The following is a 14,054-nucleotide window of genomic DNA, read 5'->3' as shown; positions in this document are numbered from 1 at the left end:
AAACAGCAAGGCAGCCTCCCTAAAGCTTTAGTTTCAATCAGTAGATCCAGTTTCTGAGTTCATCTTAACACACCAAAGGCTTCTAAACAGCTGTTAGAAGCCACGTCTACTGTTATTAAAATTACTAATGCAGAAGTGATTGCTAGAAATGTATTGAAACATGCGAGAGAACAACACATTCAGAATCTGAAAAAAAAAAAAATATATTGTAAAACAAATGTCAAGCCACATGAAAAGCCTGACAAAAGTGAAGTGAAATAAGATTTTTAAATTAGCAGGACCACAACCAGAGAATACAAACATTTATTTGATATGTGCCTTAGTTACAGAATTAAAAGCTTACTTTCCAGAACACAGCATGTTGTGATTTTAGTAGATTACAAACAAGGCCTCTGGAAAGCAATTAAGAGGTCCAATACTTGAACTAAAGCAGCATTAAGTCTGAAATGAACAGGAAGAGAATTGTGTTTCTGAGTTGCCTAAAATGCGTGGGTATCACACACTTGGCTGCTGCAGAAACCAAACAACCACAGGTATATCAGAATTAAAACAGTACTGATGATACAAACGGCAAAGCATTGCCCCTTTACAAAACCGAAAAAGAGAAGCAAGAATATTGATTTAAATGTCACTGGCTCTACATTATGACACAGCAACTGTGCAAGAACCAACTGTTAAAAAGTAAGCAATGTTTTTGTGTGGTATAAAACGAATGGTACTCTGTTGCTTTAGTACTCGCCGTGGAAGCATAATCTGCTGCTGCTACTCCTGACGGACGATATCCTGAGGTAGAACAGATTCAAAACTACAGTAACAAGCACATCGAAAGGGTTTTATTCTATTGAAAAAAACTTCCTTCAGCTGTATACCTGAGGCATTACAATACACCTTTTCCACTTGGCAATCTGTGTACTGCACTCAACGGTAACAACTGGCATTAAAGACATCACAGGGTAAACTAAATATCTATCAAGTTCACAAAAGCATTTTCCAATCCTTTACCACGAAGGATAGTAAAAAAAAAGAATTTAACTGGAGTTTCATAATTTTTCACAGCTTAGTTAAAATAACTTATTAAAAGGTTTAAAAATTATCTTTCAGTCAACCTTAAAGACACATTTTGAAATATGAACACATAGCTATTAAACAATGCCCTATAGCAGGGGTCTGCAACCCTGGTCCTGGAGAGCCCCTATCCTGCAGGTTTTCTAGGTGTCTTTACATTATCAGTGGCTAAAGATCTGGAACACCTGTTAATCTTGACTCATTAAGCCAATAATTGGTTCAATTAAGTAAGAGAGACTGGGTGAAGCGAAAACCAGCAGTTCTCCAGGACCAGGGTTGGAAACCCCCGGTCTATATCCATGCATTTTATTTTCCGCACTGTAAACTTCATTTAGTTTTCAACTCTTTTTAATTCCAGTTCAGAAGTTTATTTTTCCTAAGTAGAGGAGTGTGTCATCCTGGTTTAACAACAGAATATACTTCAGATCAAGCTTGTGGTCCCATTGATATTATTCATAATTTCACACTTGGACTGCACATTGTCAGTTAAAAATGTAGAAACAGTGGCTGTTTTCCATTGATGAGCCTATACGGGCACAGAATATTTTTGCTCTATTCAGAAACTAAAAAGTTGGTTTCATGCATTATAAATTAAATGCTCTGACTGTATACCCAAGAAACCAATCTTTTTCTAAGCCTTAACAACTATGTAGAAACTAGCCAATAACAGTTTTTCTTTAGACATATACTATATTCCACACACCAGCCAATTTTGTTTATCTATGACTAATAAATACATATTTTTGTTTTTACATTCTGCAAGAATAGGTCTAGTATAGAATACAGCCACATCCTCTTTTTAATACATGATTCTGGAGACAAGGTGTTCATCACAGACAATCAGCTACCATGTGTAACTAACAAAAGGAAAAATTAATTTACATTATTATTAATACAAACAAAACCATATCAAGACAACAGTAAACATCAGAATAAAATGTATGACATTCCTTTTATGCATACTCAGCCTTAACAAGTTTGATCAACAACTAATTTTCTGTATGATTAAACAAAAACCCTAAATGTTAAAAATAAGGAGTCATTTTTTTGAATTGTTACTTTAAAATTGCAAAATAAAAATAATAATAAAAAAAAAAACAACAATATTTACATGCACTCTTGAAGCCGAGGTATCAGTATTGAGGTTGAACAATCTATGGCAAGATATATAATTTACAAAAAAATGAATAAACGGCTCCAAAGAGCAGACACTGCATTTAAAATGGAAACCCTTTTGCACAACCTTGTTTTTATTTTTTTTATTTTTTTTTTAGCAAAACTAGACAAAACTTAGATCATGCTTGTTCCTTCCAAGTGTGTCCTGTCCAATGACGGGTTTAGGGCACAATCTTCATTGAAGCACAATCTCATGGATGTAAAATAAAACATGGAGAGTTTGCTATTAAAAAAAAAAAAAAAAAAAAAAAAAAAAACACCTTAAAAGATCGTACATGGTAAAAAAAAACACAAAAAAACACATGCATTTCACCACACCAACAGCAAACCCAGAACTTAAAACAAAACATCATCCAAAAAGACATGGGTCTTCTATAAAAGCAAGTAAAACTGGAAGTTTCAAATTTGACATGGTGTAAGAATCCACCACAATTGGAAAAAACACAATCTTACGACATGGCAAGTTTTCTCAAAGTTACTAAATGGAGAAACAGGTTATCTTCAGAGCACAATATAAAAGAAATAATATGATTGTATGTAACATTATATATCTGTGTTAATTACTATGGAAGATTCATAAGTACATTACCAAGCCTTGTAAACTATACGAAAAAGTAGAAAATGTATTCCTTCAGAAATGTGAGCTATGCTTGTCCTGTTAGCTGGTGCCTCCAGATAATCCTGTTGCTTATTTTCCCAGCGTTTTGCTGTACATGTAATTGCTGTGGTAGGTATTCCATGTGCAAATTGTATTAATATGTGAATTGACATGACACTATATAGGTGCTATGCTGTTCAATAGCAACATCAAAACCTGCTGGGGAAAATCAATTGCAAAATCAAAAAGACACAAAGAAAAAACATATAAAAAACTGAGGGGAAAAGTAATACTAAAAACTTCTTTTTTTTTTTTTTTTACCCTTAAGCCTAACTGCAAGGTTTAAATTAGCATTAAAGTGTGACTACAATAATAACCGTGTGATGCCCTTGGTTGGACATGTGTATGTCACTTTGTTATCTGGTGACAACCACTACAGATTTGTGCAAAGTTATGGGCTGGGATGGAGTATTCAAATTTGATAAAAGCTACAGATAGCATACCTGTACAAAAAAGGCAACAGAAAATCAATTCCTGGAAGGCAATATACATAGCTCTAAAAACAATAAAGTACCTGCTTTCAAGCTATAAAATCAAAAGTTGTATTGGACACCTTCTATTCTGAACTGTTCAGATTTCCTTAGGAAACAAGTGGAACTCATATTTCCTACTGAAAACATAATTAAATGATTTTGCAATTCCTACGCTCTTGTATCTGGGCCCCACAGGAATACCCCTGTGTAACACTGTCCTCAGTACCAGGTGCACTGTCAGCTTGGGTGTGTCTTTATTCTCTCTCCTCTTGGGGGTGGATGCCAGTTTTGCGGTGATGGAGGAAGTGTCTATAGGCTGCTGCTGGATTAGCTTTAAACCTCTGCGTCCTGCAGGCCGATTTTCTCTTCTAGTCAATCTGTGCTCGGTTTCTTCAGTGAAAAGGCATAGATGTTGAAGTGCCCACTTAGTTGGTGAACCTGCGCAAAACATAAACAAACAGAATGCTTAACAGCATGCAAAACAAGGGTGCTTTCTGCAGAATGCAGAGTAAGGTGTGGGGGGGGGTTACATTTGAGAACATTTAAAATAAAAAAAAACTTAAAAAAACAGAGAGCTTCACAATGCCATGTACAGAAAACAAATCTCTTCCTGAAACAAAAAGGTAACTTACCACACACATTCCATAGTGAATGTGTGCTAGTGCTACAGCTGCTGTCCAAACATACAGGATAAGAGTTTCATAGTGCTGCACTAGTCCTGAAAGGATCACTAGGACTACCACAGCCATGGGCAGCAGTAACCAGCTCAGAGGCTGGCAGCGAGTTTTACTCATCTGACAGACTATCAGCTTACACTAGAAAAAGAAAGAGGACGAAACCAGATGTTAATGATGTGAAGTAAAACAAAATCACCACCAGCTGCAGAGAGCAATCACGTGAATTTGTTAAAGTTAAAAGAAACAGAACAGAAATTATTCAAAGTGTATTTAAAATGTAATACCCTATACAGATTAATGTATTTGATACTAATAGGATTTTCTAATAAGTAAATCAAGTATAACATTTGATATAAAAAATATCCTTTCTTCAGCAAGAACCTTCTGCAGCAATTTGATTCTCTTCACTTACTGTTATGTTGGCAAAAGCAGTTCCCACCATGAAGTAGAATATTCTAGGCTGTTTCTCAATGATGTCTGACGGCGAGAGGCACACCCACAGTGTGGACAGAATAAAAAGCAGCACAGGTGACAGGAATGGTAAAAAAGACTCATAAACAGAACTGAACTTCAGATTGTTTTTCCTGTATACCCTGTGGAGAAACCATTCAAAATTAGAAAACAGGAACGGTGAGTCACCAAATACAATTACCTCTGCTGCTGGGATGGGACGGGATGCCTGACGTACATAAAATAGCCAAGAACACACATGCAGAAACATTTACCGGAATTCAATCCTGAAGACGCATTAATTACAGAGGGAATACTGGCATTAGGGGATGAGAAATTGGTCATTCCCTAAGGCAGCTCTGTTCAAATAAAACAAACAAAAACATAAAAACACCTAGCAGCCATTTTATGGGTGTTTGACTGGTGGAAACAACTTCTACATTCCAACTGGCCTTATTTTACAAACAAACAAACAAATAAAGAAAGAAAGAAAGAAAGTTAACATCTACAGGAACAGGAAAGCAAACCGAATAAACCAGGTACTTTTTTTTTAAAACAAAAAAAAAAAGTATCTAAATACTTACTTGAAAACATTGTAGAGACTCATTGGAAGGGTTACTGTAAATGCACAACCTAGCAAAGAGATAGGGAGAAAGAGAATTAGAATTATGTCTCGCAGATGCATACATTTGTTAAACCATAGCAATACACTAACTGTAGCTAACCATTGGTTACTTGATGCTTCTGACCCACAGTTTTATCATTTAAATAAAAAAATAAAAAATGTAAAAGCCTATTAAATTAGATGATCAGTTTCTGGTGTGCATTTTATTCACAGACACTGCACAAATCAGGAAAGGAATCTTACCCAGGATCATAACTGTGAAGAGGTCTCTGTAGTGGAAACTCATAAATATAGGTGCATACCAAGTTTCTACTCCAACCACAGCTGTCACAATGTACACAAGCGACATAGTCTGGAAAATAAAGTGAAAGATCAACAAATCAGGTCACCGCTGTGAAGCTTTCAATTAACATAGGCACACACAAATGGGTGAATGTAGAGAGCATTTTTCTACCTTTCGTCAGCTTCCTATTTTTAAGTGTTTTTCTAACGTCAATGCCTGACCTCACTAGATACTGGGGCAGGACCACCTTAACTCATTGCCCCCAACAGCCCCTAGATCATGCTCAATTAAGATTGAGTAATCTAAATCTGCTCTAGTTGTTGCCTAATATATTAGACAACAATGAGGGGCAAACTAACGGCAGACAAAATCGGCCCGTGTATGTTCCTGCGAGGAACAACAAGTCATCAGTGAATAGAGCTCGTCTCTATTCTTGGCGACAAGTCGCTTGTAATCAACCAATAATCGCAGCAGCTGATATCATTTGATAAAAGTCATTCATAACGACGGTGATAAAATGGCATCTATAGTTACACGGCAGCGGGAGTCAGTTGAAACACTAATTGACCTGTATGAGAACTATCTGTGCCTATACAATACCAAAACAAAACAATACTATGACAGGAATGTAAGGAGCAAGGCAACAGAGAAAATTGACGACGAAATTAACATGACAGGTGGGGTTTTGATATTTAGAGGTGAAAAGTGCAGTCCGGACAAACTGATTTAAACCGGTCAATATGTTAAATTAGAAATTATTTTTAAAAAAGTTTAAAAAGTTACTGCTATGTATATTATCTTTCTGGACTACAGACATAATTAGGATACTTCCCTTATTATTATTATTATTATTATTATTATTATTATTTTTCATGTTGTATTCTAAATAAAATAATTACTAGGCTATACCAAACATGTCATACTGCATCTATGTTTATGTATGTTAAGCGATCATGTATTCAAAGCAAATACTGAAATGCATGCGATGTGCATAAAGCTTATAACAGTAGCCTATATATATTCTAGGGTTAGATCAAGTTTTCAAAAAGTAAGACATTTAGAACACAGTATGAGAAAGAAAAAAAGCAAGCCGAATGCAAAAAAAGTGGCAGTGGTGCAAACAACAAACCCAAGTGGTGCTACCTGGCAAGGCTAAGCTTCCTTGACGTCTCTGTCACACCAAAAACAGGAACATCAAACTTAGAGGCGAGAATACGTAGCTCATCATATTACCCAGGATTACCCCGTCTCTCCCCATTAAGTTTTGTTGCTCCTCCTTTTCAAGTAAAGGATGGTAGAATTAATAGTGTTAGTCCGACAACATAGTGTGTGTTAACATCATCTGTGTTAAAGTACAACACGAATTCTGTTGAATGTAACACAAACACCGTTGTTCTTAAGCCAAGATTTAACAAAGCGTGTATTTGATTAAGGAAAACACAATTTAACACCCGTAGCTTCTGACAATTGTAAAAGGCAGGAGAAGCATTTACATTATTTTTTGTTATACATTTTAAAGGATCAACAGTAGAATGTCCTTTCTACATGAGAAAAGGCATGATTTCAAACTCATACAAAATAAAAATAAAAATATGGTGGGGGGTGCCTCCTTGTGACTTCGGACTAGAGGATCTACTTATTTCTTGCACTATTAATTTCATGGTACAGAATTGAAAAACAGCTCAAGAGCACTACATTATACAAAGGAGGTATTTTAATAAGTACACAAAAATAGATAATGCATCAATCTATTCATACAGCGATATTCAAATAATGCTTATATAAACAAACAAGAAATACATATATCAAATATATACAGGGTGATTATAGTAACTTGGTCACTCTGCAGAGGAATTAGGTAAGGAAGTGCAAAATGGCCAACTAATGGACACATACAAATACCAAAATTGTATTTATTTATATTAAATATGTATTTAAATGTACTGTGATTCAGTTAATATTTTAGTATTTGGATATAACTATTATGACCTTTAAAAAAAAATCTAAACTATTAATATTAATAAGAAACATAACACTTAAACTAACAAGTGTTTTTGCTTGTTAAGGCTCTACTGTAATACAAATAGACTGTAAAAGCAGGAGCGAGCATTTAATTTAATCAATTTAAGAGTTAGTTCAGTTTCTTTCTCCAACTAAACAAAAAATCTTTTAGACAGTACAATATCCATTAAATTAAAGAGCAAAAAAGTTTAGTTTATATAAAGTTACTGCAATAAAAAAAAACAGGAACTGTTAGGTTGGAATATTAGACAAATAATGTAAACTGTATTCAATAATTTTAATCACAATAAATCTACAGAAAAATAGCCTTGCCCTCATCTCCTTGCAAGCAGAGTGGTGCTAGACATGGAAGGTTCTTTTGGGTAGTCTAACCGAGATTTACTTATCGTCCTGCAGTTTTGAATCCAAGGTCTTTCTATGATAAGAAAACCTGGCATTCCACAAATTAGGGCAATTGTGTCCAGTATCAGTTCTTATCAAATAAGTAGAGTCTTTCTTTGAGAGAACTGACTTCATGCAGTGAATTTGAAGTAGTGCTTACAGTGGAGTTTCACATTAATCACAACAGTGGCCTTGGCAAGTAAACAGGGGGTCTGAAACCTGCTTCAGCAGGCAACTTTTACAAACAGACAGTTAAACAAAGCTATAGTTTAAAATTTAAATGAAAATAACTGATCTGACCACTGTAAGCTTATTCAGAGGCAGTCTGTCCCACACTTTGTTAACACACACTTGTATATGAAGTTAAACTGGCCCATTGACAACACACTGAAAAGGTAACATAATATTATTTAACATAATAATTTTTGACTCAGCTTAATATAATCAAATACAGCTGGTGTTATATATTAAACAAATCTCTCATATATACACATAAACTTGTATAGTATTACAGCAAGGATTCTGTGTACTCTGGTCTACCTGACTATGAGCTATGAAATCACGTGCCACTATTTTTTGGCAATAAGTTATATCCAACCAGTTTTAAAAAGGCATTGACCTGATCCTTCTGGAATGTATCATTAACTCAAAGTAAGGAATGTCAAGGCCAAGTGATGATTAGATTTACTTGGGTCTTCTGATGTATTCAATGCAGGGAAAATCCAATATAAGCCAAGAGCAAGACCCCATTCGATACCACTCAAATTGATCTTGCAAGCCAAAGTGGTCCATGCTGTCTAAGGGTCTCTGAAAAACTGACTTTTGAACAAATTCAGAAGTCTTTGCCTTTTGAAGACAGTTCTTATTTTTCTATATCCTACACTATTCTTCCATATACTGGAAGGTAAGCATTTATTTGAATTTATTACAGAAATGATGTATTAGTTTTAAAAAAAGAGTGATATATTGAATGTTTAGAATATAGCTGTGGGTGTTTTAGCTTTTCGCATAGCTGGCACAAGGGCTAAGCATATAATGCATACAAGCATATAATTTTGTATTACTGATTTGAAGTACTAATGCTGTTAAACCTGTAAAAGCACTGCATGCCCAGACTGCTTATTACTTGGGATTTACAGTGTTCTGTGCAATCAACCAATCCACTTTAAAGCATTTAATAAACCGAAAGAGCACTACTACTGCTCTGATTCATTAAATCTTTGAATTAAAAGGAGTTTGTGTGATTTTCTTGATGATTAAAAAGTTGTCTTGAAACACAGCACACCCAGTGCATGAACAAAACCACTTACAGGAGTTTTGAACATCCCTGTCTTCCTTAAACACCTCCCCTGGGTTTAAGAGTGTGCTCAGAGCATATATATATATATATATAAGTATGTGCGAATCAACAGTATCATCAGTGTCTTCAATATCCAAGCTGTCTGTAGGCATATAAATATGACGGGCTGTACTTCGAGAACGCAGAAAATTGTGACAGACACAACTATCTGTTCAACTTTCTCTGGTTCTAGAGCAATAGGGGACATAAGTACGGAAACGGTTCGATAACATTCCAAAGGCATTTTCCACAATTCACCTAGCTCTACTCAAATCGGTAATTAAAAATTATTTTTTCAATGCGCTTCTCGCCAGATAAACCATGCGATCCATATGACTTCATGATGTTTTCCTTTAAGGTGAAAGCATCATCAGCCACAAACACATACTTTAGCATTTCCATTTCAGTAGGTAAGGGAGTGGGTTGAGGGATTGATAGTTTAACATGAACTAGTGCTTGTCCCAAGGTGGAATTGTTAAATACCCCTCTATCTGACACGCGCCCATTACAGCCTATATCTACATGTACAAACTTGTAGTCAGCATCCACTACAGCAAGCAACACAATGCTAAACGTGTTCTTATAGCGCTGGAATTTCCTGCACTCCTCAAACCCTTCAGAGATCTTCCTCCATTCTTCTTCTGTTCTTGGCACCTGTGCAAATCGAGTATAATAGGTTTAGCTGCCAGTATCAGGTTCAGTCAAATACAGATTTAGCCCAAATATTACAACTGTGATCAGTTTGGGAGACTGGCATATTTTTGGTTTATACTTAGTTATCTCAGTCAGATACTAACATGACAGAGGAGTGTGCAAGTGACAGGGAGGGAGAGGAAGATGTTGACGTGGAGGAATGCCAGCCTGAGACAACTAGCTTAAGAAAGTCAGAAGCAAAAGACAAAACGCCCGAAAAGAGAAGAGGAGATGGTTCTCCAATCTGTTCTCACATGTCTCCAAGAATTTCAGCACCGTTCAAGAGGACGAGTTTGATCATTTTGGCAAATGTGTGGCATCAGAAATGAGAACCATTGCAGAAGAAAAACCAAGGAGACTGGCTAAACTAAAAATACAAAATATATTACTTGAAGCCTAGGTCAGGATTTACAGAATCATTCCCCCATTTCAATACCCGATGCACCAATTTCAGAATTAACCAGCACACACACATTAATTTCCCATGCCAGCTCCCATTCCTCCACCATACACTCAAATGTCACACACATCAAATTCCAGTTGTGCATACCAGCCCCTTGCCTTTTGCAGTTTACACCCACACATCACAGGAATCCAGCAGACCAGAAACCCCCCACATATACACTACTAAATTAATTTCCATCCACTTTTTTTTGTTATTGCTTTTTTTTCTTGCTTATTAGCAATCTAAAGTTTGACCATTTTGCATTTGTTTCAGCGTTGTTATCATTTAACTGGAACAGATCACAAACAAATTGAACAAAATAAATGTTTTTGAACTCATGCTTAAATGTGTCATATTTGTGTCGCTTCACTGAGAAAAATTCACCCTGTATATAGTATCCTTAAGGCAATATTCAAAAAGCACTTATTCCAGTGGCTACAAGTTTGCAGCATTCATTTTAGCAAGGGAAAAGTTATTACAGACAGAAATGAGCTTTGTAACATCAATGTTCTGTTTTCTTATTTAAAGAAGAAAACAAAAAAACAAAAACAGGTGTAAACATAGCATTGCTTTCTGACTATGGTCATAAGGTTTCTAACATTATATAGATTACCTGCTCATTGCATCAGTTTCACATTGATGTAGTCCTACATTTATTGTGTTTCAGAGACCAGAGAGTTAGAAATCAATTAGACATTTAAATATATTTATAGTTTGAGATTCAAGCAAAATTACTTTTACAGAGTTTAATATTAGAAAGTGTCAGTTAAGTGAAACAGCGAGTGAATAAACACACAGCCAACATACATAATAGCCTACAATTTAATTTTAAATAAACCGTTTAGAATGTTTACATTCCACCAGGTGATTTTACGTTGGTTATTTCCGTTTGTTACTTTGAAACACTCTTCCTGTAGAACTTCACAAATCGCTTTACAAGTTTCAGGCACAATATACCCAATGGTTTGTGCAGGTACCCTGTACAAATACTCCAGACTCTGAAAATACAACGGTAAGAGACACATTAAAAAAAAAAAAAAAAGAATGTGAGGGAGGGTTGATTATTTTAATTAAGATATTGGAGATATACAAATTTTGTAAACTCACCGGTGGCTAAAAAACGCAGTGCCAGTCGTTCACCTGCTGGAATGGCTCTTCTCATGTTTGTGTCTTGATAAGTGATTTTACCCTCCACTTCCCCCAGCAACTCGTCAAATGCGGCAGGATCCACCCTAACAAAATTACTGTACCCACACAAATCCTCATGGTGCACTTCTGCCATTAAATTCTTATAAGCCCCTCTTTTGGATTCATTCTCTAACCCATATTTTCCTATTCTGCCTTCTGCTTTTCTCTCTAACATCATAGCAACAGCTGCACAAGCACATAAAACCGCCAGTTCTTCATCTGCCAATGTCACTCACTAAACGACAAAATCGCCATGTGTGTGGCGAAAAAGTCACATGCGACAAATCACTTGTGATAAATTGTCGACAACAAAATCACCCTCTGGCGATTAAGCTGCATCATCTTAGGTAGGTGCTGCAGCACAATTCAGCAAGATTATCTGTTTTCAGCACTAAAATAATCAAAGCAGACTGAAGATACTTGGTTAAATGGGGTGGAGTAAGACAGGATGTATTCGATGTAACCATAGGGTGCATTCCAATACTAAGCACCATTCCAGGTAAAGTGTATTTGTGCTTACCACTTGGCTGATGTCGTAGCCCCAGGGCAAGAACAGCACTCCCGTGTTGTACTTCTCCCAGTGTGAGAGGATGAATGAGAAGAGCACCACCCACAGGATATAGTAGAGAGTGCGCACGCCCACACCAGCACCAGCTTCCACCCTCCCGAAGATGGAGTACACGGTTACGACAAAGAACACGCAGGCCCAGCTGTCCAGCCCATGGTCAAAAAGCTCCCCCAGCGGTGTGCTGGAGTTCGTCCTTCGAGCTTGCTTCCCATCTACACCATCTAGAACATGAGACACGGAGCATTAGACCAGCTTCCATCCTGCTTTAGAATCAGTATAACAAATTATTTATTTTGTCTGGTAAACATTTAAACATATACATTTGTGACACATAATTTCAACTTACAAGCAGCGCATAAGTATATGCAAATGTTTTCATTCCGTGCTGCTCTGCTTAAGCAGCATTGGTATCAAGCATAATCAATTGAGAATTCTACAGCTGTATATTAAATCCTGAATCATAATGTTTGGGCAGGTATTAAAAGCAGAACCAGTCTCTGCGGTTGCTCAGCACAGCATGATCAATAAATAGAACACGATCTGACATGACTGAATAACTGACTTACCTGATGCATAATAAATTAACTCTTACCTAATGTATATGCTATGAAGTTTAGCAGACCTGCTACAATCCACACCCAGCTTGGTACATGCACGTGGTCTGGTGCTGTTAGAGGAATAAAACAATAAATTAAATACATATTTTTAACTGTACTATGCAAAAAGTGCTTTGAAGTTATTTTATTTCATTACAAACACCAGAAATCTCTAGTGGAACTAATGACATCTGAACCAGCTGTATCACTATCTAAATATAGACCTATACACAAAAAACTGTAACAATGTTATCTGTTTAACAGTCTAAATGTAAATATATTAAAGCAGTAGTACATCAAAGCAGAATACTTTGAAACTTATAGACAAGAAAGAAATTGTTATAACACTCTTCTTCAATCTTGCATGGCTTTCCAAAATTGGACTTGGTATTTATTAATTGTGCAGTTTTTTTTGTTTGTTTTTGTTTTTAAATATACAGCCATACTTACTAAGCCTCTATACTGCTCCCTTGAAAGTTGTTGAAAGTAATGTGAAGCAGCATTACCTAGTGCAGAGGTTTTCAACTGGGGGTACGTGTAATCCTGGGGCACTTCTAAGGATCATTTTTTAAACAGTATTTTATATTACATCTAAAACTTAATTTTTGTTTAGCAGCTCAAAGTTTACAGTCCGACTATACAGTAGTTATCCACCTGTACGCATGCGTGCTTTTGACTGAGCAGGTTTTTCCACTGGTAACAGTTGGCGCAGCTGCATTTTAGTAACAACAGAAACAGTGACTGGTTGAATTGTTTTCAGTGTTTGATATACATCCAGGTTATCCTGTGTACTGTTTTGAGTCAAAATTTGATACATTTCTCTCTTGCAAAAGAGAAATGAAGGAAGAAAACACAAGTCTGCAGAAAGTGCAAAGAGACAACGTTCGCAAGTGCAGTAAAGAGTTTTCCTAGATCAGAGGCTGTCCTCCAGGAGTACAGTTTACGCTTCTATTTTTCTGTTTCAAATCAACCCCCCCCCCCACTCCCCAAAAAAAAGTTTTACAATGGCGGATGTGCTGTGACATCATGCTTGTTGACAGCTGCTTTCTCTAGAATGTCTCCAGACTTCAGATTTGCTCTGACCGCAACAACCCTATAAGACCACTTCATGTGCAGCAGGTATTAGGGACCCTAAGCCCGCATAGTCTATTATGCATAGGATTTGATGGAGCATCACAGGTAGGGTCCTAACTTGTTGCAGAGGAAATTTTGTTGTGATGGCAGTGTTTAAGTGTTGTGCCAGTCAGTGAAAAATATGTTTTTGAAAAGAAAGAAAAAAGTTACAGAAAAAATAATAATTTGAAAGTTATTCTGCTGATCAGAGGTAGCTTGACCATATTGTTTTGCAGCTTATTTTTTAGTATCTGCAATCCTCATTCAAATCACATGTAAACACCTGCGGCTATTACTTTGAA

At 36.3% G+C, this 14,054-nt stretch overlaps 1 protein-coding gene across 3 annotated transcripts in view; it reads right to left on the bottom strand.

The window, feature by feature from the left end:
• Positions 1 to 287: 287 nt before the first annotated feature.
• Positions 288 to 14,054, bottom strand: part of LOC121317474 (ethanolaminephosphotransferase 1-like) — a 35,886-nt gene continuing 22,119 nt past the window's right edge. For 2 of the 3 annotated variants that reach the window (XM_041253443.1, XM_041253441.1), the window contains exons 4-10: positions 12,636 to 12,710; positions 11,996 to 12,264; positions 5,368 to 5,476; positions 5,084 to 5,132; positions 4,462 to 4,642; positions 4,005 to 4,187; positions 288 to 3,810 (exon numbers count right to left, since the gene is read on the bottom strand). In XM_041253443.1, the coding sequence (XP_041109377.1) occupies positions 3,745 to 3,810; positions 4,005 to 4,187; positions 4,462 to 4,642; positions 5,084 to 5,132; positions 5,368 to 5,476; positions 11,996 to 12,264; positions 12,636 to 12,710 (932 nt within the window). In that variant the 3' untranslated portion in view covers positions 288 to 3,744. Of the gene's footprint in view, positions 3,811 to 4,004; positions 4,188 to 4,461; positions 4,643 to 5,083; positions 5,133 to 5,367; positions 5,477 to 7,665; positions 9,804 to 11,995; positions 12,265 to 12,635; positions 12,711 to 14,054 lie in introns of those variants that run through there. The other variant, XM_041253444.1, reaches the window with a different exon arrangement.

This window comes from Polyodon spathula, chromosome 6, assembly GCF_017654505.1.
Source record: "Polyodon spathula isolate WHYD16114869_AA chromosome 6, ASM1765450v1, whole genome shotgun sequence".
NCBI lineage: Eukaryota > Metazoa > Chordata > Actinopteri > Acipenseriformes > Polyodontidae > Polyodon > Polyodon spathula.
The sequence above is the reverse complement of the archived record's forward strand: the minus strand, read 5'-3'. Positions and strand labels throughout refer to the sequence as shown.